This window comes from Ogataea angusta, assembly GCF_019207475.1.
Source record: "Ogataea angusta isolate 61-244 chromosome Unknown 61-244_NODE_2_length_1002155_cov_89.706849, whole genome shotgun sequence".
Lineage (NCBI taxonomy): Eukaryota > Fungi > Ascomycota > Pichiomycetes > Pichiales > Pichiaceae > Ogataea > Ogataea angusta.
In genome coordinates, this window is record NW_025065216.1 from 715,486 (window position 1) to 742,278 (window position 26,793).

At 46.2% G+C, this 26,793-nt stretch overlaps 19 protein-coding genes across 19 annotated transcripts; 12 read left to right on the top strand and 7 right to left on the bottom strand.

The window, feature by feature from the left end:
- Positions 1-96: 96 nt before the first annotated feature.
- KL928_001250 (uncharacterized protein) lies at positions 97-1,518 on the top strand (the record flags this gene model as incomplete). Its single annotated transcript, XM_043201595.1, has 1 exon — positions 97-1,518. The coding sequence occupies one exon, from the start codon at positions 97-99 to the stop codon at positions 1,516-1,518; it is 1,422 nt and encodes a 473-aa protein (XP_043061709.1).
- An 87-nt stretch (positions 1,519-1,605) lies between these two features.
- KL928_001251 (uncharacterized protein) lies at positions 1,606-4,389 on the top strand (the record flags this gene model as incomplete). The annotated part of the gene is made up of 1 exon (XM_043201596.1): positions 1,606-4,389. The coding sequence occupies one exon, from the start codon at positions 1,606-1,608 to the stop codon at positions 4,387-4,389; it is 2,784 nt and encodes a 927-aa protein (XP_043061710.1).
- Positions 4,390-4,425: 36 nt separating this feature from the next.
- On the bottom strand, positions 4,426-4,887 carry KL928_001252 (uncharacterized protein; the record flags this gene model as incomplete). The annotated part of the gene is made up of 1 exon (XM_043201597.1): positions 4,426-4,887. The coding sequence occupies one exon, from the start codon at positions 4,885-4,887 to the stop codon at positions 4,426-4,428; it is 462 nt and encodes a 153-aa protein (XP_043061711.1).
- Positions 4,888-5,024: 137 nt separating this feature from the next.
- KL928_001253 (uncharacterized protein) lies at positions 5,025-5,402 on the top strand (the record flags this gene model as incomplete). Its single annotated transcript, XM_043201598.1, has 2 exons — positions 5,025-5,087; positions 5,172-5,402. 2 exons carry the CDS (start codon positions 5,025-5,027, stop codon positions 5,400-5,402), a joined length of 294 nt encoding a protein of 97 aa, XP_043061712.1.
- A 628-nt stretch (positions 5,403-6,030) lies between these two features.
- KL928_001254 (uncharacterized protein) lies at positions 6,031-6,966 on the bottom strand (the record flags this gene model as incomplete). The annotated part of the gene is made up of 1 exon (XM_043201599.1): positions 6,031-6,966. The coding sequence occupies one exon, from the start codon at positions 6,964-6,966 to the stop codon at positions 6,031-6,033; it is 936 nt and encodes a 311-aa protein (XP_043061713.1).
- Positions 6,967-7,735: 769 nt separating this feature from the next.
- KL928_001255 (uncharacterized protein) lies at positions 7,736-8,500 on the bottom strand (the record flags this gene model as incomplete). Its single annotated transcript, XM_043201600.1, has 1 exon — positions 7,736-8,500. The coding sequence occupies one exon, from the start codon at positions 8,498-8,500 to the stop codon at positions 7,736-7,738; it is 765 nt and encodes a 254-aa protein (XP_043061714.1).
- Positions 8,501-8,566: 66 nt separating this feature from the next.
- On the top strand, positions 8,567-9,787 carry KL928_001256 (uncharacterized protein; the record flags this gene model as incomplete). The annotated part of the gene is made up of 1 exon (XM_043201601.1): positions 8,567-9,787. One exon carries the CDS (start codon positions 8,567-8,569, stop codon positions 9,785-9,787), a length of 1,221 nt encoding a protein of 406 aa, XP_043061715.1.
- A 176-nt stretch (positions 9,788-9,963) lies between these two features.
- KL928_001257 (uncharacterized protein) lies at positions 9,964-11,529 on the top strand (the record flags this gene model as incomplete). The annotated part of the gene is made up of 1 exon (XM_043201602.1): positions 9,964-11,529. The coding sequence occupies one exon, from the start codon at positions 9,964-9,966 to the stop codon at positions 11,527-11,529; it is 1,566 nt and encodes a 521-aa protein (XP_043061716.1).
- A 194-nt stretch (positions 11,530-11,723) lies between these two features.
- KL928_001258 (uncharacterized protein) lies at positions 11,724-12,945 on the top strand (the record flags this gene model as incomplete). Its single annotated transcript, XM_043201603.1, has 2 exons — positions 11,724-12,284; positions 12,436-12,945. The coding sequence occupies 2 exons, from the start codon at positions 11,724-11,726 to the stop codon at positions 12,943-12,945; spliced, it is 1,071 nt and encodes a 356-aa protein (XP_043061717.1).
- Positions 12,946-13,011: 66 nt separating this feature from the next.
- Positions 13,012-13,896, top strand: KL928_001259 (uncharacterized protein; the record flags this gene model as incomplete). Its single annotated transcript, XM_043201604.1, has 1 exon — positions 13,012-13,896. The coding sequence occupies one exon, from the start codon at positions 13,012-13,014 to the stop codon at positions 13,894-13,896; it is 885 nt and encodes a 294-aa protein (XP_043061718.1).
- A 22-nt stretch (positions 13,897-13,918) lies between these two features.
- KL928_001260 (uncharacterized protein) lies at positions 13,919-14,683 on the bottom strand (the record flags this gene model as incomplete). Its single annotated transcript, XM_043201606.1, has 1 exon — positions 13,919-14,683. One exon carries the CDS (start codon positions 14,681-14,683, stop codon positions 13,919-13,921), a length of 765 nt encoding a protein of 254 aa, XP_043061719.1.
- Positions 14,684-14,770: 87 nt separating this feature from the next.
- Positions 14,771-15,241, top strand: KL928_001261 (uncharacterized protein; the record flags this gene model as incomplete). Its single annotated transcript, XM_043201607.1, has 1 exon — positions 14,771-15,241. The coding sequence occupies one exon, from the start codon at positions 14,771-14,773 to the stop codon at positions 15,239-15,241; it is 471 nt and encodes a 156-aa protein (XP_043061720.1).
- Positions 15,242-15,286: 45 nt separating this feature from the next.
- KL928_001262 (uncharacterized protein) lies at positions 15,287-16,021 on the top strand (the record flags this gene model as incomplete). Its single annotated transcript, XM_043201608.1, has 1 exon — positions 15,287-16,021. The coding sequence occupies one exon, from the start codon at positions 15,287-15,289 to the stop codon at positions 16,019-16,021; it is 735 nt and encodes a 244-aa protein (XP_043061721.1).
- Positions 16,022-16,355: 334 nt separating this feature from the next.
- KL928_001263 (uncharacterized protein) lies at positions 16,356-17,570 on the top strand (the record flags this gene model as incomplete). The annotated part of the gene is made up of 1 exon (XM_043201609.1): positions 16,356-17,570. One exon carries the CDS (start codon positions 16,356-16,358, stop codon positions 17,568-17,570), a length of 1,215 nt encoding a protein of 404 aa, XP_043061722.1.
- Positions 17,571-17,682: 112 nt separating this feature from the next.
- Positions 17,683-18,552, top strand: KL928_001264 (uncharacterized protein; the record flags this gene model as incomplete). The annotated part of the gene is made up of 1 exon (XM_043201610.1): positions 17,683-18,552. The coding sequence occupies one exon, from the start codon at positions 17,683-17,685 to the stop codon at positions 18,550-18,552; it is 870 nt and encodes a 289-aa protein (XP_043061723.1).
- A 22-nt stretch (positions 18,553-18,574) lies between these two features.
- KL928_001265 (uncharacterized protein) lies at positions 18,575-20,185 on the bottom strand (the record flags this gene model as incomplete). The annotated part of the gene is made up of 1 exon (XM_043201611.1): positions 18,575-20,185. One exon carries the CDS (start codon positions 20,183-20,185, stop codon positions 18,575-18,577), a length of 1,611 nt encoding a protein of 536 aa, XP_043061724.1.
- Positions 20,186-20,680: 495 nt separating this feature from the next.
- KL928_001266 (uncharacterized protein) lies at positions 20,681-22,795 on the bottom strand (the record flags this gene model as incomplete). The annotated part of the gene is made up of 1 exon (XM_043201612.1): positions 20,681-22,795. The coding sequence occupies one exon, from the start codon at positions 22,793-22,795 to the stop codon at positions 20,681-20,683; it is 2,115 nt and encodes a 704-aa protein (XP_043061725.1).
- Positions 22,796-22,863: 68 nt separating this feature from the next.
- On the top strand, positions 22,864-23,532 carry KL928_001267 (uncharacterized protein; the record flags this gene model as incomplete). Its single annotated transcript, XM_043201613.1, has 1 exon — positions 22,864-23,532. One exon carries the CDS (start codon positions 22,864-22,866, stop codon positions 23,530-23,532), a length of 669 nt encoding a protein of 222 aa, XP_043061726.1.
- A 25-nt stretch (positions 23,533-23,557) lies between these two features.
- Positions 23,558-26,779, bottom strand: KL928_001268 (uncharacterized protein; the record flags this gene model as incomplete). The annotated part of the gene is made up of 1 exon (XM_043201614.1): positions 23,558-26,779. One exon carries the CDS (start codon positions 26,777-26,779, stop codon positions 23,558-23,560), a length of 3,222 nt encoding a protein of 1,073 aa, XP_043061727.1.
- Positions 26,780-26,793: the final 14 nt, after the last annotated feature.

The following is a 26,793-nucleotide window of genomic DNA, read 5'->3' on the forward strand; positions in this document are numbered from 1 at the left end:
GCATTTTATTATGTAGGGGTGTATATGTAGATTAAAATAATCTCGAGGAAATTAGGTATTTAGTCATTTTTTCTTCTGTCTCGAGTGTACTTTAATATGACCGTGAAAGATTTGAGCCACCATCTGTCCAACGAAGCCAAGCGCAGAAACGCCTCTGCTCTGAAAACCGCATTCAAGTATTTTGGCAAGGACGACATTGTTTTCCTCGGCGGAGGACTCCCGCTCTCTGACTACTTCCCTTGGGATAAGATCACCGCCACCTCTCCGGCGCCTCCTTTTGCAAAAGGAATTGGCGCCAAGCCTACCAACGAGTCCGACACGGTGATCACTGAGGTCGGAAAGACTACAGACCTCGAGTTCGACATCCCTCTTGCCAGATCGCTGCAATACGGACACACCGAGGGCCAGCCAGAACTGCTACATTTCATCAGGGAGCACACCGAATTAATCCACAAAATTCCAAACAGCGAATGGGACGTGATCATCACCGTGGGGAACACCCAATCGTGGGAGGCTTCTTTGAGAACCTTCTGTAACCCAGGAGACTTCATCGTCGTCGAGGAATACACCTTCCCCTCCGCTATTGAGACCGCCAGAGCCCTTAGCGTCAACTTTGCTCCTGTAGAAATGGACGACCAGGGAATTATTCCAGAGAAACTGGATCAGCTGTTCACGGAATGGGACCCGGCCAAGCCTAAGCCTAAACTGCTGTACACCATCGGAACTGGCCAAAACCCTACTGGGTCTTCTCTTCCGAACGAGAGAAGAAAAGCTATCTACGAAATCGCTTGCAAGCACGACTTCATCATCGTCGAGGATGAGCCTTACTACTTCTTGCAAATGGACGAGTACAAGAAAAACGCTGGCGAGCCTGCCGCCGTCACTCACGAGGAGTTCCTCGCCGCCCTTGTGAAATCCTTCTCCTCCATGGACGTTGAGGGAAGAGTTGTGAGGTTGGACTCTTTTTCCAAAGTTCTCGCTCCAGGAGCCAGACTGGGCTGGATTGTTGCTCAGAAGCCACTGCTCGAAAGATTTGTCAGATTGCACGAGGTCACCATTCAGACAGCTTCCGGTTTCACTCAAACCCTGGTGTCTGGTCTGCTTGGCAGATGGGGCCAAAAGGGATACCTTGATTGGCTGATCGGTCTGCGAAAGGAGTACACCATCAAGAGAAACTTCACGATCGACAGCCTGTCCAAGCATATGCCATCCGTTGTGAAGTTCGAGCCTCCTTTTGCTGGTATGTTCTTTATTGTCAAGATTGACGCTGCCAAACACCCTAAATTTGCAACTGAGTTCGGCAAGGACCCATTGAAGGTGGAGGCTGCCATCTACGAGAAATCGCTGGAGCAGGGATGTTTGATGATTCCAGGGTCGTGGTTCAAGTCGCCAAACTTCAAGGACCACGGCTCGTCGGAAATTTTCTTCAGAGGCACCTATGCGGCCGTTGCTCTTGAGAAGCTGGACGTTGGTTTGGAAAGATTCGGTAAGGCTGTTGAGCTCGAATTCAGCTCCTAAGTTCTGCCCCCAGCGGTGTAAGGATGTGTAACTTGAAAAGCGTATAGACCGTTGTTAGATTATTCAGACGAAAAATAACATAATTGTATGCATATTCTGAAGTTTCCCTGGCTCACGCACACGGAAGAGAAGCGGAAGTACGAGGTATTCTCCGTCTCTGTGTCGGCGGATGGTCAGCGGCTTGCTTCTGGGGGTCTTGACGGCAAAGTCAGAATTTGGTCCGTGGAGACATTGAAGAAGTACAAGCAGGAAGTGTCTCAGAAGGAGCCGGAGAATGATCTTTTGGAAGTCGAATCCGGCCTGAATGGCGGCTCGGAGGAGCCGTTAGCAAATGTCGTTGATTTTGACCCGACTATATGTCGTCCTCTGTGCTCCATGGGCCGTCACACGGGAGCAGTGACATGTGTGAGGTTTTCTCCCACGGGGCGCTTTCTTGCGAGCGGTTCTGACGACAAGGTGATCTTGATCTGGGAGAAAGACGAGGAGAAAACGCGGATTATGGCCCAGAACATGGAGCATCGTCTCCAGTTTGGTACAGACTTGGAAACGGCAGATCTGGAGCATTGGACAGTGCGAAAGCGTCTTGTTGCTCACGACAACGATATCCAGGACATGGCGTGGGCTCCCGATGCGTCTATATTGGTTACAGTCGGGCTGGACCGCTCGATTATCGTGTGGTCCGGAATAACCTTTGAGAAAATCAAAAGATTTGACATTCATCAGTCTCATGTGAAGGGTGTGGTTTTTGATCCGGCGAACAAGTACTTTGCCACCTGTTCAGACGACAGAACGTTGAGGATCTTTAGATACCATAGAACGTCTCCGACGGAGATGTCCTTCACCGTGGAGTCCATCATAAGAGAGCCGTTTCGCAAGACTCCGCTAACGACGTACTACCGACGCTGTTCGTGGTCTCCAGACGGCCAAAATATTGCGTCTCCAAATGCCATCAATGGTGGTCTGTGCTCGGTTGCCATTATAGAGCGAGGCAGCTGGGCCAGCGATATCAGTTTGATTGGGCATGACGCGCCTTGCGAGGTATGTTCGTTCTCGCCGCGGCTATATGAAATAGAAGGGACTTCCAGGAAAGATAAAGAGTCAGAAATATCAACTGTACTTGCGACTGCCGGCCAGGACAGGACGTTGGCTATATGGAGCACGGGTGCCGCGACGCCGCTCGTGGTTGCTGCGGATATTTCTATGAACACCATTACAGATTTGGCCTGGGATCCTAACGGAGAGATTCTTTTTTTGTCTTCTCTTGACGGTTCCATAATGACGGTTTTCTTTGATCAGTACGAACTGGGTACTGCTATCCCGGTCGACCAGCATGACAGCGTCTTGAACAAGTACGGCGCCGACAGAGACAGCATGGTTTTCCCAGAAAGTGTTGAACAGTTGGAGCTGGAAGAAAAAGCCGAGGCCATACTAAAGACCAAAGCACCCTCGACCAAGCTAGACAGACTTATGGAAAAAATGGAGTCGATGGAGCCTTTGGGCCAGACAGGCATGTTTGCGCAGCCTGAACTGAAGACCCAGGCAGCACCGCAAGTGAACATGTTGGTGCCGCGATCAAAAAAGCATCCCGATAAGGTGATGCCTACAATTAAAAACAAACCCGTGAGCACACCGGCAAAGCCCACGCCCAACATTTTGACACCCAGCTCACAGAAAGTGACTCTGACGAAGTCTGGCAAAAAACGTGTTGCTCCCATGCTAATTTCTGGCTCCCAGCCTACGCAAAACCTGCCAAAGCCTTCTCCAGTGGTCAAACGTGAGCCAAAACACCAATCGCAGCTTTCGAAACCGGCCGTCAAGATCCCAAGACTGGGATTGCAAACCATGGTTTCGTCTCTGCGGGACAACGTTGTCAGTGAAGCGCCGATTGGAGATCACGATGCCGAAAACGATATCGATCACATTTCTGAGATCACGCACGCTCCCAAAAGGCCGATATCTACCCGCTCGTCTACAGCCAAGAGAAAAAGAGAGGTGGAAACTCCTCAATATCTTGCTACGTCGATGGTCACTCCAGCTACCATATTTACCGACATGAGAGTGCAGCCTCGAGTGCTGTTGGAATTCAAGGGACCCGATCTTGCCAGCGGCGTGGTAATGGAGATACGCAACAGCGCAGAGGACGATGCTGAGGAAGAAGTCGATTACGACGACCTTGAGGAGTTTAACTCTATCAACAAATTATCCGTGTTCCATGCAAAGGAAAAGTTAGAGCAGTTCCAATTTTTTTACAACCATAAGTTCACCGCTGCCTGCAGCTCCTCGTTTGTGGATGCCAATGAGCGCCAGGTAGACTTCTGGGCCGTCGCAACCGAGACGGGAGTGGTATTCATACTGTCAGATTTCGGCCGTCAGCTCTTGCCTCCATTTCAACTGGGAAATAATCTGACACATTTGCTCAGCAATAAACAGTACATTATGGCCGTCACGTCGTCGGGCTTGTTTTACAGCTGGGACGTTGAGGAACGAGCAAGTATCCTGTCTGCAGTGTCAATATCTCCCATTATCAACCAATTTGCCGAAATTGACTCCAAAAGGTTTGAGAATTCAGTCAAGGTTGCTTCCATCCTCCTCAACTCCAACGGCTGGCCCATAGTAACCTTAAGCAACGACCACGTATTTATCTTCAACCCACAACTCGAGTCCTGGATAAACGTGCTGGATCCCTGGTACTTTCAAAACGTTCCCCAGATAGATGTTGATCCTGCCGGCTTCAGGTCTAGAACATACCGCATACTCTACAAACGACTGGCACGCAACTACAAGCCCAACGGCAGTCTTGATAAGCCGGCTGCCGACGTGGTCAATGACACCTTCAAGTCTCTCAATACGCTTATCTCGGAATCCATCTGAATCATTAATCGTGTATCATAGCATAATATACAAAACTTAAAATCTTTTATTCTTCTTCAAAACCTCCTCCCATTCCCTTTTCTTCGGGTTCTTCACCACCTTAAACTCGTCTCTGTAATGCAAAAACTTGCAGGTATCCCCATACCCACAATAGCCGTTCTTAAGGAAGTCTTTGCAAACGTCTGGCTGGTAATCTATCACTGTGTTGGTCTTGATGCTGGAAGAAAGTTGCTTGATGTTGTACCTGTCCGACTTCTTTTTGATAGCATCCTTGGACTGGTCCCCATGGTCCTCCAATTGGGTTTCCTCGTCCTGCTCCTTCTTGACCTGCTGCTCAAAAGCCTTGGGCTCGCTCTCTTTTTTGCCATCTCCCTTTGTGGTTGAGTCAACACCCTGTTTTTCCGTCTTGCCCTTCTTGACCACCTCACCGTCGTCGCTCGCCTCCTCCATCTCGCGCTTTCGCTTCTGCTCCTGCTTCACATTCCGTTTCTTGAACATAGCAGTCTATCCATCTGAATCAATATTATTTATCTATATTATTTATTCACGTGACTGACTTTAGGGCTTCTCACCCTCAACCTTGAGGAAAAAAAACTCTGAAAAATATCAATCTTCATATATTCACATTAATCACCATGGCTGTATGTATAGCAATACGACAGAACGAGCATGTCTGTGAAGACGAGCAACTGGATCAGGTCTGAAGCAGACTTACGATTCCATGAACTCCCACTTTTCCAGACGGCCGATTTCTGGGTCAAACTCTAATACTAACTTTTCAGAGAGAAATCACCGATATCAAGCAGTTTGTTGAGTTGGCTAGAAGAGCCGACGTCAAGGTCGCCACCATCAAGACCAACACGAAACTGAACGCCAACGGCAAGAAATTCAAGCAAACCAAGTTCAAGGTTAGAGGCTCCAAGTACCTTTACACCTTGATTGTGAATGACGCTACTAAGGCCAAGAAGCTGATCCAATCCCTCCCTCCAACCTTGAAGGTGACTGACATTTAAGCAGTTGATTATATAATTGAATGTACACCAAAAGAATTAAGAAAGTTAATAAGTAATGTATTTGGCGATATACACCTATGCATATCTTGGAAACGTCATAACATGACAATGCTATAATTACTGAAAACAAAACTCCTATTGATTGAAACACAACACAAGATTTCACACACCATGATAGTTCTTTTATGTTCAGGAGATCACCCCACCTGTCTCCTAGTTTGCATCCATAGCGCAGAAACCAGTCGCAGCTTCGTACACGAAGCGCGCCACATTGAATCGCGTCTAGTGAAAACTCGTAGGCAATATGTGGTATAAAGCTCCCGAAAATAAAAGCCCCTTCATAGTCCTGAAATCAATCCGTAAAAAGCAACCCAACTCCCATAATCCCTAAAAATACACTTCGACTCATTGTTCAAGACAAATAATCATCGAATCCAAAGTGGTTGTCAATACTCTCTGCTGTTAATGGTGCTGCCGACCAACCTAACAATTGAAGCAGACAGAAGCAGAGCACAAGATAACCAAATAACTCATACCCATACTTAAGATGAAACTGTCAAACAAATACCCAAAAAACCAGTCTCATCTCAAGCTGCTTCCGTTGGATCGCTTCAATCATTTGAGTCTTTCATAACTTTACAATCATCACTGCTGGATGATGCACGCTATTAAAAGAGCAGAGGTCTTCCACTTGGATTAGATGACAATCGTCAGCGTTGAAACCCGTATCAGGAAACTTCAACTCGTCTTCCTGTTTCACAAATGGCACCATTTCTTCCTCTTCTTGTTTCACGAATGATGCCATGGTCAGATCATCCTGTTTATACAGCTCCAGACTTGATGACTTTTCCGAAGGAAAAATGTCCTCCGTATCATCAAACAAGTTGCTGTATTCCTGTTTGGAGATCCTTTCGTCTTCTTCAAGTTTCAGCTTGGATGGGGAGGTGGAGCCCGGAGGCGAGATGTAAGCATCTTGCGCCTTTCTTTTGCGGTTGTGAGACAAAAGCGGAGCCACGGCCGCTTCTTGTTCTGGTTTCTCGTATTCCTCAATACAGTCGTCATTTTCGTTTTCCTCCTCAGAAAACATGTCCTCATCAAAACTTGGTGATGGAATTTCCGACTTCGACTTTTTCGATAAGGATTTTGGCGATTTTGCGGAGGCAGTTTTCTGTTTTTTCGCTGGAATTGAACCAGTCAACTCCAAACCTTCCGGTCTTTCAACTTTCGGACATGGTTCAACAGCTAGATCCACGGACGAGTAATCGATTCCATGTTCAGACAACAGAGAGATCAGGCCAGACTGAATTTTGGCCATCTTCCGATAGTTGCCCTCATGTGTCGCGAGCGCAGACTCCAGATCAGTCACGTAGTTTTCCAGGTACTCGACGTGTCTTCTCTTCTTCTCTCTAGACGCGTGAGCAGCTCTCCTGTTTCTCAAGATTCTTTCCACTCTTCTTTGCTCCTTCTCCTCTTCGGTCTTGGCACGCTTTCTTGGAGGTAAGGTTCCAAAAGGCAAGTCCGACGAGACGTCTTGGTGTTGGACAGAGCTGTTGAGAGCGGTCATTTTATGATGGGTATTTGTTTGATTTGATTGATCTCAGAGTTTGATGGGAAATTCGGCAAGAGGGAAATGCGTCTATTTATATTTACCACCGCAAAGGGCGTGGCACGAGTGGATTTGGCCGGAAATTGCGGACAGTGGCTCTGCGCAAATAAATATCGGAAATGTCCATGTTCGTACATTTCCGGGCATGCCCTGACTTTTTTTATTCGCTAACACCGGATCAGCCTCCTTTTCGGTGCAATCGTCTAAATTTAGAGCTTAGTTTGGCGAAGGTCTAAATCCGAAATACCCAAAGCGAGAAAATAAAGTAGCAAGGCTTTTCGACAGCTGCCCCGACTGAGATACTACACGATGTGTCTAGGCTAGTCTAAGCATGTCGGCTTTCCATTCGTGACTCGTTTCACGTTTAAGGCACGCACGCGGCTTAGAAGATTTCTATATTTGACTAAATTCTTTTAGGGTAAACGCTAAGGCATGGATGACATAAGCAAAATACACATGATCCGGTCTAGAATCTATTGACTACCGAATTAGGCAGTATATATTTGGAGATCGCTAGCAGTTTAGATTCGATGGGCGGTGAAGGCGTTAACAATCGGGCACACAATAGGCTGCATTCTGGCTGTATAAATTTGCCTTTCATACCTTGTTAAAGCCTTGCGCTTGTTCTTTCAAAATATGCATGCTAGCTTACTGAGACCGTTATCGAAACCAGGTGCAAATTCCTTATACAGAAGGATGCACAGGGGTTTCCGTTACTTTGTGGATCCTAATCGTTTGAGACAACATTGTGCAGCTCACAGAATGTAAGCAGTCTCTTAACGGCTAGAATCCATTGCCGAGTACGTTCGTCTTTCATGATGTTGCTTGTGTTCGAGCCTTCACCGATCTTCATGTTGTTTGTTCGAACGCGAATTCCTATATCAATCAGTCCTATCGGCCACGCCACATTCCCTATGCTGAGCTGTAGGTAAGCTTCATTCGCGTCTGTTAATTTTTCGCGTTGGATATTGTAAAGTATTGTGGCTAGGCTCACCAGCTGATCCTGAGGCAGAGTTTTTTTCTTCAGCTGCACAAGCAAGGGAAGCAGCCATTTCTTGGTTTCGAACAGATCGACGTTCCTGTGTTGATCCTTTTTCGACTCCCAGACGTTGAGCAGATGCTTAATGTAGTCGCGGCATTGTTGAGACACTAAGGCGTGATTGTCTCTGATATCGGTTTTTTTAATGATATACGAGCCTGGTTCTGGCTGAGGTCCATTTATTGGCCTGTCGGACTTTTTCCCGGAGTTTTTGTTCTCGACTGGCCTCTCTTGTTGTGCGTCGATCCTCTGCGCTTCGAGGCCAGAACTTTCACGTTGTGTGGTGCCTGGGTCCGTCTCCTTGACGGTCTGGCTGGAATCTTCAGGAGGTTTCGGCAGGTCTCGTATTTCCTGCGAGCTAGACACCGTCTTGGCCTTTTTTGACGTCTGCTCGTCCTGAAGAGCACGTTTCTTGCGAGCGATCTCAGAGTTAAGCACCCGTGCAAAGTCCATGGTTTTCTGTCAGGACATGTGCGTGCACTCTTTTAGCAGGAAAAAAATTGAAAATATTTATTTATTATGAGCGCAATTTCTCCGCCAAAGGCTGCCCCGCGACCTGCCGAGCCAGACCAGTCATTCCAGGATGTGGCGTATGATGAGGACGACTTGCCGATTCCTGATGGAATTGCAGAGGTTAACGACAAGCAGCTGGAGGAGAGCGGTGAGTCTCTTAATCTGGACATGTCCAAGGCAAATAATCAAGTCTGGCTTGTCAAGCTTCCCCCGGCACTATCTGAGGTGTGGAAAAGTGACAGGATGCTGGATGGACGGCAGCTGGGCAATATAAAGATTCAACAGGGAGTCTCGCCAGCGAAAATCATGCTTGAGCTAAATGAGAAACTTCAAGAACACAAAAATATCGATAAAGAGTACGAGCTGAAGATGATTAAGCATGTAGTGGAGAACGAGTATGTGTTTAGTGAGGCAGAGCTGACTCAGTTCAAAAGCCAAGCAGAAACTAGAACAGAGATGGTCCAGATGCCAGATCAACCTACATTAAATCCCCTGGACGGTGAAGAACCAGAGGAATCGAATCCATGGTCCACTGCCAAGGTTCCCCAACGTGCATCATACATTCCAGAGGCACGTGGACGCGGCTACGAAGAAGAAAACTTCGAAGAGCCAAAGAAGGTGGTTCCCTTTGCCAAAACAATTCCCAAGAAAACTGCCCTGGTTGGGAAAATCGTTCACGAGTGTCAGGTCATACCTACGAAACTATCCACAAACAATAAGCTAAAGCTACTGGAGCAGAAACGGAGACTTGCGCAGATGACGAAAAGAAAGACCATTACATACATGAAGGATGCCAACGCCGGTGTTTTGCAAGGAAGAACGGGACCAAATCTTCAAACCGGATCGACCATTCAGCTTTCAAGAGAGCTTGCCGCTAGGAAGGAGCAACAGCGCCTGGAAGGCCGTGCTTCTCGTATGGACAGAGAGCATTTGATGAAGGTTCTGTTCAATCTCTTCAACGAGTACGATTACTGGACGCTGAAAGGTATCCGAGAAAAGACGAATCAGCCAGAAGCTTATCTGAAAGACTGTTTGGAGAATATTGCCGTGATGGAGCGCAAAGGAACCTATGCTCTGAAATACAGGCTAAAAGACGAGTACAGGAAGAGCAGAGAGGTGGAAAGAAAAGAGAAGCAAGGACTTGGTGATCTAGAGGCAGACAACAGAAACGAAAACGACGACGATGGTGATGAAGACGATGATATCGAAATGGAGGACGTTGCTTGAAATGATAAAAAAACGATGTCAAATGTACACTAATATAAGAAATTATATCACAAGAGTATTTTTATAAAAAAATCGAAAGGGATTTCTAGCAAATACTAGCAGTGGCCTATAGTGTTTCCGATTTTACGGCTCCAAAGTACATTTCTGGCAGGGACTTATTGTGATTCCCATTGATCATGTCTACGGACCCGAGCTCAAATCCTGCTTCCAAGGCAGGTCTGACGCCTTCTAGCATTAATAGCAACATATCAGAAGTACAACCAACAACAGGCCTGAATACAATCAATGCCGCCGCAGGCGTCAAAGTGAAGGAGACAGAGAACCTGAGAGCAAACTTCACTGCCAAATCTAGTCCTATAGCAGGCTCAGACATCACCTGCACCCCCCAGTCTTCCCCTTTATTGTCGTCTACGCCCCCTACAGTTAGCAAGAGTCTGATCAAGGCCTATCCGTATCTGATTGCTCTCAACAAGATTTTGGGCGTTCTCACATGGACGGATGATACCTCCTACATATCCGTGCTACTGGTGACGACTATGACGCTATTTATTTTATACTTCGAAAATATCGTGATCTACTTTGGACATCTATCAATTGTTGGTCTGATACTCATCTACTCCATTTTCCGTTCTTATGTCGAGAAGGAGCAAAAGAAGAGCCCTACTTTGGACGACGTGGTGCATTGCTTGACGACCGTGAGTGTTCGTGCCGACATGCTTCTTTCCCCGGTGAGCTCCCTAAATCTCACTTCCACAGACCTGCGCAGGCTCCTGTTCACCACCATATTTCTTTCTCCGGGTTACATCTTGGCCTGCTACCTCATCTTTCCACCAAAGACTCTTTTGCTAATACTTGTGATATTCTTCCTAACATATCACTCCTCGTGGTCAAGGGTGACGCGAAAACTGCTCTGGCGTTCATCCATGGTGAGAGCATTGTGCTTTTATGGCACAGGCCTAATTTTCGAGTCCGGCAACAACGAAAAAAGCTCGCTCTTCAAGACGGCCATGAACAAGACCAACAAAAAGCTAAAAGAGGTCACCAGGAAGGCTGGAGGTAAAAACAGCGGGCCGGTGAGGTTTACTTATGTTCTCTATGAGAACCAGAGACGGTGGTTGGGGGTTGGATGGACTCCAAACCTGCTCAGCTACGAAAGAACTCCGTGGACTGACGAGTTTCTTAACGAAGCCGAGTCGCCAGAAAACTTTGAGCTTCCACAGCTTAACGACGACTCAGGCATGTACTGGAGATGGATCGACAAGACTTGGAGACTGGACCTCACGAACGATGGAGCCTTGCAGCTGCCGTCCTCCAAGTACAAGACCACAGCTGATCCCAAGCCGGACGAAGGATTCATCTACTACGATAACACGTGGAAAAACCCGTCCACCGAAGACTCGTTCAGCAAGTACACGCGGCGCAGGAGATGGATTCGTACAGCAGAGCTGGTTTCTCCAGGCGACGACAGCTCTACAGAAAGTGCCTCGTTACCGCATTCTGCGTCTGAATCTGTGGGGCTGACTCTTCCAAAATCTGCCACGATCTCTGACGTGCAGAGTATCAACGCCACTGGTAATATCAGCACAAGCACAGACGTTGCTCCGGATTCTGCAGGAACAGCAAAGAAACGCAAGAGTCTACGGTTCGATCCTACTTCGACAGTGTATGAGGAAGAAATATCTGATATGAAACACGCCAAGGAGGCCCTTGAAGGCAGTGCCACAGAGAAGAAGGAAGACTAATGTATAACCAGACAGGAACTCGCTATAATAATGAACTAAATGCAAATGCTCTTTACTATCTCTAGATGTTCTGTATTAGGAAAAGACTGTGTGACTGTGAAAAAAATAATGTGCTCTAGCTCCCACACCCTTGCACGGAGCCTCAAAATTTTTCACTTCGGACCAATTATTCTTACTCCCAGAGGTATAGCAGCATGAAGTACATCCAATCTTCCGAGCTCTTGGAGCTCCCAGAGGGAGTGTCCGTCCAAATCAAGTCGAGAATCATCACTGTCACCGGTCCAAGAGGTCAGTTGAGCAAGAACTTGAGACACATCGACGTCACTTTCACCAAGATCTCCGACAAACAAATCAAGATCACTGTCCACAACGGTGACAGAAAGCACGTCGCCACTTTGAGAACCGTCAAGTCCTTGATTGCCAACCTTGTCAAGGGTGTCACTGTCGGATTCAAGTACAAGATGAGATTCGTGTACGCGCACTTCCCTATCAACGTTAACGTTGTTAACGAGGACGGCCAAGAATTCGTCGAGATCAGAAACTTCTTGGGTGAGAAGAGACTCAGAAAGGTCAAGGTCTGGGAAGGATGCAAGGCCACTATCTCCACTGCTCAAAAGGACGAGCTGATTGTTGAGGGTAACTCTCTGGAGAACGTTTCGCAGACCTGTGCTGACATTCAGCAGATCTGCAGAGTCAGAAACAAGGATATCAGAAAGTTCTTGGACGGTATCTACGTTTCTGAGAAGGGCCACATCGTTGAGGAGGCCTGAATTGGATGATTATGTAATACACTAAAATGATAATCTGACACTGAGCTAAAATATTTTTTATACTCCTATGTCATCTACCGACTCATATGGTCGCCGGACCTGGGATGAGGCCGAGTACGCGGAGCGGGCGCGACAGAGGCAGCAGCAGAGTAAGCAGTCTGCTGACCCTGCGGCGAAGAAGAGCGTGCGCAAGTTTTTCGAGTCGCGCAGGGAGCAGCTGGAGAAGGTTGACAAGTTCAACAGTGTCACGTTTGTGGGTTCCATGAACGCCAAAGAGGCTAGTTTCTTCTGCGATGTTTGTAATAGAAGATTCAAAGACGACCTCAAGTTTGTGGAACACCTCAATTCCAAGGAGCATTTGGTGAATTCTGGAATTTCAAGCGAGGCAGAGCTTCAGCGCGAAGTGACGCTCGACCAGGTGAAGGAGAGACTCAAGCAATTGAAGGCAAAGATGGAAAGGACCCGGGAGAAGGCTCCCGAGGTAGATTTTGCTACTGGGGTGCAACAGATGAGAGAGAAGTACGAGCAGGAGAAGCAGAAGAGGAAGGCCAAGAAACGGAAGCGTCATGAGCGCCAGGACCCTGATGTAGACGGGGAGGACCTTGAAATCAAGAAATTGATGGGGTTTGGCAGTTTCAAAAAGTAGATTTTGGTTTCAGGGGAGAAATGATGCTACTTTTTTTTACATCGAGCAGTTTGAGCGCTATTCTTTATGACTATCTTTGCGCCTTACATATATGCCTGGAGCAAAGATGAAACCAAAGAGTTTCGGGTCTCCAACTTGAGAGACGCCTCTCGCATCGGTTTGAACAGTGTGACTCTGGCTTTTTTGACCAACGATCGCTATGAAGAAATTGAGCAGTGGATAGACGATGTTCGTCAGTTCCCAGGACAGGTAATTATTTCCATCGGCGGCGCAACAGGTGAGTATCCTTCAGATTGTCGGTCTGTTGAAGAAGAGGCTTCTCGGCTAATCGACCTGGTCCGCAGGGCGGGATTCAAAGGGATCGATCTGGATATTGAAGGCAGTGTTTTAGAGAGGCACAGTAAGGTTGCAAAAATTGCCAAAATAATAAACCTCGTTCAAAGCCATTTCGGCACGCAATTCTACGTCTCGCTTACTCTTCCTATTGAGTTCGAGGGCGGACTGAACGATGACGCTCTTTTGGCTCTGGATGCGATGGTCAGCAACAACGTCCGTATAAAAGTGGTCAATGCTATGATCATGGATTATTACACTAAGCTGCCCCACGGATCCAACTGGGGAGCCGAAAATATTCGCATTCTGAAAGACATGAACCGCCAATTGCGATCGAAGCTGCATTTAACCGAGGATCAAGCTTGGAGAATGACTGGATTATGCCCAATGATAGGCTACAACGACGACAATACGGTGTTCTCGCTCAACGACTTTGATAGAGTTTTAACTTTTGCCAAGTCAAAAAATGTCGCTCTGGTGACCTATTGGGCGATAAATAGGGACCAGGTGGCTCCGAGACGCGATATGTTGAAGTTGAAGAAGAACGTGTATGCGTTTTCCAACGCACAGAGCCGCGACCTCGAGTATTGTCACAAGGTGCAAGAGCACTTCAATTGAATATATACAGAGTTTCTTTACACTATTTTCCTAGCTTCTCTAAATCCACAACCTTACCAACGGTACGGAAGTAGTCCACAATGTTTTCATCTGACTCTTTCTCGTCCAAAAGAACAAGATTCTTGACAATAGCCACATCCTGTTCGAATTTAACGGCCTCGGGCATTGTGTTTGGATAGTTCAGTATGACAAAATTCTCAATCTGGGGGTCTTTTGCTTTGAGCCGTTGCATCTCTGTTCTCACAAGTTTGGTGAACACACCAGCAGCCAATCTATAAGTAAAGGTGTAGAAACATGTGTTTCGCTGAGGATCGTATGTATCCAAAGTCTTTCCTAACAGTGCGCCGTATTGTGAGCTTGGATCATCCATCTGCCGCTTGATGAGTTCGTTCAAGTCTACGGTGGCAGTGTTTGGGCCAAGGGCTTTTACGAGCTGTTCCACTTTCTGTTCTCTATGCGCTCCGTAGGGAACCAGATAAAAGTTGTTGGAATTGTCAAATGACAGCTGTTTGCGCTTGATTTGATTCATTTGCTGTTCCCACTCCTCTTCGGTGAATGTGTTCTTCCGCTTTGCCAGCGATTTGGATGAATCCTGATCATTGACCTTGTTGGCAACATACACAAAAACGAGCGTACCAAACACGCCGACCAACAAGAAATATGCCACTTTTGGAGGATCGTGGGTTTCCTTCAGAGCGTATGTGCGCTTCTGACATGTAGTGACTGGCAGCGGGCGACAGAAGCGCGCTCCACGAGTCGCACTTCTAAGAGCTCTGAATGAAATCATGCTATTCGAGGTACAAATTTTCTAATCTTTGCACCAACTAATCTGCCTAATTTTTTTCCATCTTGAACTTTCGTCAATCCAGTCAACATGTCGCTTGTGAATCTCGCCAACGTCGGAGCGCATCTGCAGAACTGCTCCATGGCCAGATTGCCGCTGGCAAAAATACCATACACAAAGTTGCACCTGAAAGTGGCGCTAGGGCTTTACAAGGAAGGTTTTATCGACTCCGTTACTAGAGGCTCCACTGCCGGTCCAGACCTCAAACCGGTGGAGGTTACCTACGACAATATTGCTACACGGAGACTTTGGCTGGGCCTTAAGTACCGTAACGGTCAGCCCGTGCTGAGCAAATTCACCTTGATCTCCAAACCTAATAGAAGGGTGTTTGTGTCTGTGCCAGAATTGGAGCAACTGGCCTCAGGAAAGAATTTGAGATACATTCCACAGCTAAAACCAGGCGAGATTGTATTTGTGAAGACAAAAGACAAAGAGGTGATGACCATGATCGAGGCTTTGAAAAGAAACCTCGAGTGCGAATTATTGTGCAGAGTTCGTTAATGTATATAGCCAGAAAAATAGAACGCGAATCAAATAAATTTGACCATGACTGGAAATAGCATCGCTTCGATTTTGTCAGGGCAACATAAAAGCAAGGCCAAGATCAGCAAAACTTCCAGCCAGACTAGCCAGGCTCTGTCTACGCCAAGCTTGAAACGTGAGCCCAAACAGGGCTGGAGATCGCATGGATCGCACTGCTTGACCTATACACTTGATACCAAGTTGACCGCACCAGTAAAGGTTGCAGCTTTTGATCTTGACGATACGCTCATCACGACCAAATCGGGGTCCAAGTTCGGACGCGGTTCTTTTGACTGGAAATTCAAGTTTGACGTGCCTCGAATATTCACCAAGTTGCAAGCTGAAAACTACACGATAGTGATATTCTCGAACCAAGCGGCAGTAGTCAACGCGCCTGACTCCAAGAGCTTAAAGACTCTGACAACAAAAATGGACGATATCTTCAAGCATTTGGAAAAACCAGTCATATACTACGCAAGCACAAGAAAATCAAGAAAAGAGAAATCCCAGCACGATGTGGACTTGTATACCCTCTTCCGAAAGCCGAACACTGGTATGTTCAGCCAATTTTTACAAGACTACCAGCTCACAGAAGAGATGCTAGACCGAAACAGCAGCTTTTTCGTGGGCGACGCCGCTGGACGGCCAGTGGATTTCAGTGACTCTGACCTCAAATTTGCCGAGAATTTGAAGCTCAAGTTCTTTACTCCAGAAGAATATTTCCCAAGCATGAAGCACGTAACCAACGGGGATGGTTGATGCGATAATTTGGGGATCGATCTAGGATGTGCGCTCAGCAGTAAGAATATCGAAGATTCTACTATCACAGCCAAGAAAACAAAGCTCAAACTAAACAAGGGACTTGGGAACCATCAACTCCATCGACCGAATACCGACCGACTGGTGTCAGGCCCCAACTTGCAAAGTCCTCTGCTCTGCTCTCTCTAGGCCAGCGCAGATCCGATTAGGTAATCAAATAATTGTAAGAAAAAAAATTCTCCGGTGTTTTATCCAAACTTTATACTTATTTTTTGGAGATTACCCGGCACCTAAATAATCACGAAAAACTATCCTTTTGTTTAGTGTGCGCAAGATGGCATCCATAAAAAACGAGTCTGACTACGAGGACGACGAAGTGTTTCAGGAGACTGAGGACAAGAGTGATGTCGATTATGAGGAGGATGAAGAAAAGGAGGATGAAGAAAAGGAGCACAATTCACAGACAGAGAAGAAACCAAAGGAGAAGCCCGTGAAAAAAGAGAAGCAAACACCAGATGCCCCTGAACTGAGACTGGCTGATGACGAGGACGGAGAAGTCTACTATGTTGAAGCTCAGCGGACAAGAGGTCGTGGTCGGCCTCGTTTGGGTAAGAGACGGAAAATGGATGACGAAGGAGACCCTAATAACAAATACCGTAACATACTTACGGATGAGGATGGAAACCCAATTAAGATCAAGGACGACGAAGTCATAACCCCCGAAGACCCGAAGGGAGAAACAAAAGTGAATAAAATGGGTCAATTACTTGGAGGTCGTCAATACAAGTGTCGTATTTTCAAGGTTCCTCAAAGAGGACAAAAATATTACATGATTGCAACCGAGGCAGCGCGCTTGGTGGGATACAGAGACTCATACTTTTTGTTCCAGAAACACAAACGGTTATTCAAGATCACTCTTGGCGATACGGAAAAGCTCGATCTGATCGCCCATGGCGTGCTGCCCAACTCTTACAAGACCAGAACTATATTCTTAGTGACTGCAAGATCAATATTCAAGGAATTCGGTGCCAAAATAGTTGTGAATGGAAAGCAAGTAGACGACGACTACTATGAACAGAAAGCAATCGATTCTGGCGCTCAGCGAGGCGCTCCAGCCGTGATAACATTTGATTATTATAACGACAACAATGATCAGAAGCGCGTTGCTATGCTTACTCCGGGCATCACAGGTTTTGAGCGCGCGTTTGTGCAGGCCAGTAATCCTCACACGACCTGGATATATGACCAGGCATTGAGTGTACGGAAATTTGATGCTGAGTTACTAAACGACAGACTAGAGATCTTGAAGTCAAAGTTTATGAGGGATCCTTACACAGGAGCGAACCATGTTCCAGATATCATGCAGCCGACAACATGCTCCATACAGAAACTGCACAATAGTCGCAAACTCAAATTTGACATAGTGATCGAAGATAAGGGCGTCATCAAAACCGGCTTGGAGGACGTCCCTGTGGAAGTCTTCGATGGTGTTGTTGATGAGGAGACGAAGCAAGCGATTCTCAAACAGCAAGAGCTTGAGCGTGCATAGGAGCTTTGTATCTGGTCTGCGAAATCTGTAATTATCAATGTACTATAGAAAATCTGATATATTTTTCGTACTCCGATCCGTTTTTTTTTGATTTATCTTTAATCTCGATGGAATGTCAAACAGCAACTTGCGGCAGGGAGTTGAGGTGCCACCTTACATATCTGCCACAGGTGGTGCTGTGTCTGGACTTGTTGCCAGGATGGTGATCGCCCCGATAGATATCATAAAAATTCGGTTACAGCTTAATGGTGGTCAGGATAGATATAGAGGAATAATTCAGACGGTGCAAACAATCTTGCACAATGAGGGAATACGAGCGTTTTGGAAAGGCAACCTACCGGCAGAGATCATGTATTTGATATATGGAGCCACGCAGTTTGCCACGTATTCGACTATGAACCAGCTGGTGTCAGAGACAGAGGAAACGTTGGAACTCAAGGTTCCAGCATCGATTCATGCCGTTACCATCGGAGCGCTTTCCGGCTGTGTTTCGACGGTGATGTCTTATCCCTTTGACGTGCTTCGTACGCGTCTGGCGGCTAAGGAGAACCCCTATTTCACCTCATTTCTGACAGAAGCGAAAGAAATGTACGCCAAAGACGGAATTAGGGCCTTTTTCAGGGGTATACAGCTGTCCATGGGATACGTTTCTTTATCGATGGGTGTATCCTTTGGCGTTTACTCGTTCTACAAGGACCATATGGCCAAGACCCCGCTGGAGCCGGCCGCTGGCCTTGTTGCAGGTATAATATCAAAGACAGTTGTGTATCCTTTGGATCTAGTGAAAAGAAGAAAGCACATGGCTCACGAAGGACGCTTTGTGGCAACAATGCGGTACATATTGGCTACAGAGGGTATTCGAGGTGCGTACCACGGGCTCACGCCGGCTCTTATAAAGGCGGCTCCTACCGCCGCGGTCAGTTTTTGGTGCTACGAATGGACAGTAGACTGGTTAATGCGCGCAAATAATAAATTCACTTGATTGATTAATAGTTCAGATTAATTTAATATACATACTCTTTCAGGTATCCTTCTTCTCCAAACAAAGACTCCCAGCTCTCCAACTCCACAGCCAGTTCTCCTTTGAATTTTTTGCTGAGTTCATTATCCACAAGCTTCGAATAACTCCAGTCGAGAAAATCTTCCATATTGTAGCGGTACTTGTTGAACGGCTGTGTGAATATCTTGGCCAATGAACCGACATTGGGGTGATAGTGATGAACGACAGCCTCAAGCTCCCATGCAGATGATCCTAATGCGTTTGTCTTCGCTGGATCCCGCTCTTTGTCGTCGAACTGGTCCACTGTCCCGCGTTCTGTGCAGTGGATCAAGAGCATACATGTTGGGTGTCTTTTGAGCAGGTTGTATACAAACGGAATCACGCAGACGATACCAGCTGGTGGAGCGGTCAAACAAAGTCGTCCGAGTCGTTTGATAAACGATGCCACGATCGCCGATGAAATGTGCGTTGAACTCATGAAAATGTCCAATAAACGGAAGAAACGCGACCTGTAGCTGAGATGCAGAAGTTCGGGAGTCAGGATTGCATACAATTTGGTGTAGAAATCAGGATATTCCAGGTTGAACTGTCTCATTAGCTCCCAGAGACCGTTGAGAGAGAGGATGGATAGACTAATATCCTTGACATTAAATCCGAGGTTATATGAATCGGTCAAAAAGTCCATCAACTTGGTGGGATTGTTGAAAAATGGAATGACTCGCTTGTGTAGAATAAGCAAAAATGCCTTATATTGTTCAGGTAGCAATTTCAAGTTCATCAGTTTGAGAATGCATTTTTCGAATGTAGATCTAAATTGGCGCATGTTGGAGACTGTCTTTGGTGGATTGTCAACGTACATTGTTTGGTCTGGGGTCTTCAGATCATATAGAGGTTGTGGTTTGATGACTGTAATCACGTTGGATACTATTAAGTGCTGCGTGTGTTCGTCATGCTCCGTTTCGAGGATTGATCTCAGTTCACTGAAAAAAAAATATCGAAGGTCCCAGTACTTGTTGAAGTAGGACTCCCTGAATTCCAAAATCAAAAAGTTGTCAATGGTTGCATCGTGAGCCAGCATTTGCGACAAGTTTCCGGTGATCAGCAGATGTTCAAGGACAAGTTTGTAAGTACGGTTTGAGAAAAATGGTTCATCTTTGTTGGAGCTGAAATGCTTACTTTCGATCTTGATAAGTTTCATCAAAGAGTCTAAGTTATCCATCTTCAATGCATATACGCCCTCGTTATCGATGTCGATTTTCCATGTCTCGACCAAACACAATTTGAAATCATCGTATTTGCTCTTTAGCCACTTTCTAACGGTTTCTTTTTGTTCGTTTTCGAAACTGGTCAGCTTCAGCTGCTTCGTGGTAATTATGTGATCGAACACTTTCAGTAAAGTCAAAGAAACAAACCTCGTCAGAATGTTGAGGTCTTCGTTTGTATCAGTCCCAAACTCTTTGAGAAGAGATTTGTACTCATCTATCAGTATTGCGATATTGTTGTAATACTTTGGAGACTCCCTTATTTGATTGTGTAGTTCCTTTACCCTTTCTATGGTGAGTTTCTCGGGCTCATTGGCCGTCTCGGCAGCCTTCCTCCTCCTCACTGGTGCCATACTGATCTGAAAAATTATCTGAAATAATTTTTTTTTAAGGTCTCGGGCTGCTTAACCTGTTCTAAGTATTTAGTGGATTTTTTTCCAGAATGAAAATTATCCTTCCTAGTTTTTACTAAGAAATGATGAAAACTAGGCGCTGTTTTTAAACACACCCGGTTTCCCTCCTTCGGGAATAAGCCGTTCTTCGGGATGGCTTTGGGAGAGCATGGGTGAAGGCGTTTGGCGCAAAATTATCTTGTTACAACATTTGTTGCAAGACGCTTTTGTACCTTCTGAATTAAAGTAGAAATTAGGAAGAGATATATAAACTCTAATATATTACATTGATTATAGTCCCACGTAGCAGGCCAAAAGGTGGGTTTTTCGAGCAACTCAGTCGATCTGAGAAAATGCGAGGAGTTCAATCTGTATATGGCATGCGAGAACAACAGCTATGCACAATTGTGGTTTGACTCGTCTCTCCACGTCAATGCCATACGAACCATAGCTACATTAGTCATCGTCAATGTCGATTTCCGGGATCTCAAAGTCCGATTCATCGTCTGAAGGAGAACGTGCCGGTGATTGTGCTGATAGTGCTTGTTCAGCTGCAACCGGCTTCACATCCTCGACTAAAGCCTGTGCAACGTCGTTATTTTCCACGAGCGATCCAACAGGCTTGAAAACCATGTTCTCGTAGTCTGAGACGTCTCCATTTGTATTAGTCTCCAATGTCGCCTTCGTCTCTTCTGTAACGTCCTCTTTTTGATTATCCTTTGCTGGTGCCTCAACAGTCACCCGTTCCTCAATTTTTATTTTCTTGACTGGTCTCTGTTCCTCTTCCTCTTCTCTCTCCTGCTCCATTTCTTCTAACGACGCTTGGTCGATTACTCTCTTGGTAGGGAGCACTGGAAGTCTTGGATTTAAGAAAACGCTAACTAGTTCATCGTCGTTCAGCAGCTGCTTTACCATTGGTAGCACACTAGCATGGGCCTCTTTATGAGGGTACAACAATGCAGCATGAAGCAGTTCCTTAGCCACAGCGCCTTTGACAGCATCCAAGATAACCACACGGAGAATCTCGGACTGCTTCGAATAATTCAGAACGCATCTGGTAAGCAAAACTTTGAAATATTGCCTCAGCACATTTTTCTGGTCCTGGGTAGCTTCTGTTATGAAGGTTTTTTGATCAGAAAGAAGGTCCGACATAGTGACACTCTTCAGCTTCTGTTCGTTGCTCTTAGCCAGCCCGTGTGGACCCTGTGGTTTTGAGAGTATCAAGGCCGCGTCTATGGATTTGTGCAGAAGACTCATGTTCGTGAATCCTTCCACAAGCTCAAGGTAGTTGATACGGGTTTTGAGACCAGCGAATATCAGCTCTGGGTTATCAAGGACACCCATCTCATCAACTATAATTCTTCCGTTCACTCTGCTCACAGGAATCAGTGTGTCAACCGAGGAAAGAACGGAACTCAAATGTGGAAGCAGGTCTCCGCCAAAGATACCCGGCAACACATTCAGAAGCTTCAATCCGACATAGTTCAGTAATGTCGCAGAATGTGCGATGATCTGGCGTAGCGTCACGTCTCTGATATCTCTTTTTATGGGAGTAAATTTGTGGTTGATGCCAACCAGAATCTGGCCTATCATCAGTAGATAGCCGATCGGCGCTTTGACCTGGGGAGTAGGCACTTGCAGAAATCCGACCAGCAAATTCACTAGCAAGTCGACTCTAGAAACGATCTTTGTGATCTGTAAAGAACTCTCGTTAAGGTCAATGTCCAATGGAGCAAAGCTTGGCTCGAATTTCTCTGGTACGCTAGGAAGAGCGTTTAGCTGTTGCATCAGATCCTCATCCTCGTCGAGGCTCATGAACTCGGAGTATATCTGAATGACTGATTTTATTTCTTGAACGTAGTGGTTGAACTTGGTTCTCCACAACTCGCTTGTGCTATTCCTGGTCAAACTAAATGAAACAAGTGCCAGAGATTTATAGATTTTTTGCTGCAGCTGATACTCAAATTTGTTGAACCCATCGGATCCCAAAAGACCCAAAAGAGCTCTTTCAAACTTTGAACCAAAGGGACGAAAGGTAGTTGAGTTGTTTTTCAACAGATCGTAAAGAAGATCAATAGCTTTTTGCGGAACTAGATTGATGATCTCAAGCAGAGATCCGATGATCGAGGGCAGTTTGGGGGTCAGCACTTCCCGAGTCAGTGCGTGCTTGCCTCTGATATTGCTGATAATAAATGATAGAGCGTCACAGCAGCTTTCCAGTGTCACTATTGCGTAGACGGAAGCGGAGTTCTCGTCTTTGATGAAACATTTGGACTCGAGAACTTTAATTAATGCTCCCAAATATTTGGACGTATACTCGGAGGCTGTAATCTCAATATGCGTGTTAAGTACAATCGCCATTTTCGAGCCTAGCCAGCGATGCTTGACGTTGTTGGAGCTTAGATAGTTGTTCACCCTGGCACATAAATGGTTGAGATCTGTTTTAGATGCATTTAATATGGTGGACGGGCGCGCTAGTGTGCTCAGAAGATAAGTAAAGTCCACTTCCTCTATTTTGGCTCCCTCCATGTATGGCAAAACGCTCGAGAGCGGGAAGTACTCTTCGGACATGGTGATGAGGATGGTGCTAAAAGAAATATTTTCCTGAAATTTTTTTGACATCTCAACACCGCTTTACCATGTCCATTATAGTCGACAACGACCCGCTCGATCAGGTAGATGGATCCGCATCGTTTGAGTTTGGAGCCACAAAAGTGATGAGTTCCGTTACAGGACCCATAGAGTCTGCAAGACCAAGAAATGAGCTCCCAACTAAGGCATATTTGGACATAAATATCAGACCGTCTTCCGGAGTACCATCTACAAGGGAAACACTATTAGAACACAAATTGGGCCAGCTTCTTCCCGCCGTGATAAACTTGGACCAATACCCGCGCCAAACTATTCAGATTGCCGTTCAAGTTTTGAAAAACGGTGAACCGAAAGATTATACAGCAAGACAACTCGTTGCAATAATAAACTCTGTTTTCGTCGCTCTCATCAACAGTGGAATCTCGCTCAAATCATCATTCATGGCTACATGTTGTAGTATCAACACAAAGGGGGAGATCAAGACCTCTCCAACGTCATCAGACTTGGCCAACTCTGTTTCTCACTTTGTCGTCGTTTACTCCATCAAAGATCAGCAAGTTGACAACCTTTTGTTTTGCGACGGATTGGGCACCTTCAAACAGAAGCAGCTTTTCGACGTTTTGGACCATGCCGCATCTGAAATACACCTGAGTTTCCAGCATATCAGGCAGGTGATCTCGAGTCACGTGTCGCACAATTATATATGGAAAGCCTAATTTATTATTATGTTTCAGTTTATACTTAGAGCTTTAATCTCTCGAGGTTTTTGATGGTGGCCTCAAATCCTTCAATCTCGGCCAACTGGTTAGAACGAGTCGTCTTGTTTTTCTCCTGGACTTCTTTAGAAACCTTCTTCTCGTAGTCAGGAGCATTAATCATCTTCTCCAAATTATTCAGAGCACCCTTGGCTTTATCCAGTTTCTTGACAACTTTCTCGATTTCCTTGTCCAAATCGACCATTCCCTTAACTAGCAAGTGGACGTTGCATCCCGGAACAACAGCTGCAAGAGCACATCCATCTGGAATGTCCTTGACATCCGAAACGACGGTGATGCCGTCAACAGCCTTGATCAAAGACACAATAGAGTCTGTCTGATCTCTGGCAATGGCAGCATAGTCTGGGTTAGAAGCTTCAACAAAGACCTGTGCGTTCTTTGTGATGTTGAACTGAGAAAGCAAAGATCTGGCGTTCTTCGTGATCTCCAAAACCAACTCGTAAGCTTCGTAGGCCTCTTGATTATCATACTCTTTGACGTATTCTGGGTAGGCGGCCTTCACAATCGTTTCGCTCTTCTCGGTCGATCTCTTTGGAAGCCTCTGCCACATCTCCTCGGTCACAAATGGCATGAATGGGTGGATGAGTTTGAGTGCGGCGTCGAAACAAGTGTACAGAGTGTCTCTAGCAGACTTTTTCTGGGAGTCTGTTCCTTCCAAAATCAAGAACTTGGAGTTTTCAATGTAAACATCACAGAGATCGTACAACCAGAAGTTGTAAATAGCCTGTGTGGCATCGTAGAACTCTCTCTCGTCAAGAGCCTTGTTCACCTTCTCAGAGCACTTGGACAGCTTGTGCAGAATCCATTTTTCGACAAGAGCTTCTCCTCCATTGAGAGCACCAGTAGGTGGAGGAGTGTAGTCGTCACCCAATCTCATCAGCACGAATTTGGTAGCTTGGAAAATCTTGTTGCAGAATTTACGGTATCCTGCAACTCTCAGAATATCCAAGTTGATGTCTCTTCCACCAGTTGTGTAAGCACAAAGAGCGAATCTCAAAGCATCGGTACCACACTCCGGAATACCGTTCGGATACGACTCCTTCTGGCCGGCCTTAGCTTTCTCGATTTCTCTAGAATCAAGATTACCAGCAAGCAACTGTTTGTGCAAGTCTTCTAGGCTGATACCATGTATCACGTCAGTCGGGTCAATCACATTTCCCAGAGATTTACTCATTTTTCTTCCCTGTGCGTCACGAACCAACGAGTGGCAGAACACCTCTTTGAAAGGAACGGTGCCGGTCATCTTGATACCAAGCATGATCATTCTCGACACCCAGAAGAAGAGAATATCCCAACCGGTCTCGAGCATGGACATCGGATAGAACTTCTCCATGTCCTTGGTCTTGTGAGGCCATCCCAATGTAGAGAATGGCCACAGTCCGGAGGAGAACCAGGTATCCAGAACGTCCTCATCCTGCTCAAGAGTGAAGTTCTTGCCTGGGAACGCTTTCTCTGCCTTTTCACGGGCCTCCTTTTCGTTTCTTCCAGAGAACCAATATTTTCCATCATTTCTATCATTGTTTTCTCCCTCAATGTTTGCGAAGTAGACTGGACATCTGTGTCCCCACCAGAGCTGTCTCGAAATACACCAGTCTTGGATGTTTTCCAACCATCTGAAGAACTCTGCCTCGGAGCTCTTTGGAGCAATCTTGATTTCTCCATTCTTGACAGCGTCAATGGCGGCTTGAGCCATCTTCTTTTGTGCAACCCACCATTGCGGCTTCAGGTAAGGTTCAATGATATCGCCGGATCTTGAACAGATTGGCAACGTCATCTCGTTGTCCTCTTGGCCAACGTAAAGACCCTTCTCCTTCAACTTCTCAATGACCAATGGTCTGGCATCGAATCTCTTGATACCTTCCCACTCACCACAGTTGGAGTTCAACTTGCCGTCATCGGTGTAGATGTTGATAAATTCGAGATTGTTTCTTTTACCTGTGTTGTAATCGTTCAGGTCGTGTCCAGGAGTGATCTTCACTGCACCAGTACCAAACTCCATGTCCACGGCCTCTGCATCGGTGATGATCGGCAGCTTTCTGTCAAGGAATGGATGTTGGACAAATTTCCCGTGCAAATGGGTGTATCTAGGATCTTTTGGATGAACGGCAACAGCGGTGTCACCAAAAATGGTTTCTGGACGCGTGGTTGCAACGACAAGTTTCTCGTCAGAGTCGACGACAGGGTAAGCAAAAGACGTTAAAACACCAAACTCGACTTTGTTCTCGTAACCTGGCACAGACAGCAAGCTTCTAGGAGGAACAACCTTATTATCGACTTCGAGGTTAGAGAGAGCAGTGCTGAGCTGGACAGACCAATTGACCAGTCTTAAGTCACGGTAAATGGTTCCCTCTTCGTGCAATCTGACAAAAGTCTCGGTGACGGCCTCAGAAAGCTCTGGACTAAGAGTGAAGGCTTCTCTACTCCAGTCGTACGAGGCACCCATCATTTGGAACTGGGACTTGATTTTCTTATGATAGACGTCTTTCCAGTCCCACACCTTTTCCACAAAGGCTTCACGGCCCAAGTCGTGTCTGGTGATCTTTTCCTTAGCCCACAAGTTCTTCTCCACAACGGATTGAGTAGCAATACCTGCATGGTCAAAACCCGGCAAGAAAAGCACGGTCTTGCCCTTCATTCTATTGTATCTAATCAGCGAGTCCTGGATGGCAACGGTCAAGGCATGACCGATGTGCAGAGCACCCGTGACGTTTGGTGGAGGAGCAGGAATGCAGAACAAACCTTCTGGCTTGATCTCGCCTTCCTCGGTGAATTCCGGCTCGAAATACCCTTGTTTAGTCCACCATTGGTACCACGACGACTCAACAGCCTTTGGGTTGTAAGCGGAAAACGACTTGTCTTCCAAACTGACCAGGATCTTCTTTTCTCCTGGAACTGTCTTGTCGACAAACTCAGGAATTGGCTCTGCCTCCTTCTTTGTATCCTTCTTCTTCTTTTCCTGGTTTTTGGCGGCATTCTTCGCGAGCTCCTGTTGCTTGGCCTGCTTAGCAAGGAACTTGGCCATTTTCTCGGCCTTCTTTCTTTCCTTCTCTAGCTCCTTGGCCGATTTAGGAGGATTTTGTGGTGCTGCTTCTCCTTCACTCATTCTGGATTTGGAAAATGTTCTTGATATGTTCAAATTTCCTCGTATACAAGCACTGATTCTGGCTGTATACCTGCTCAATAGCATAAACTATTGACAAT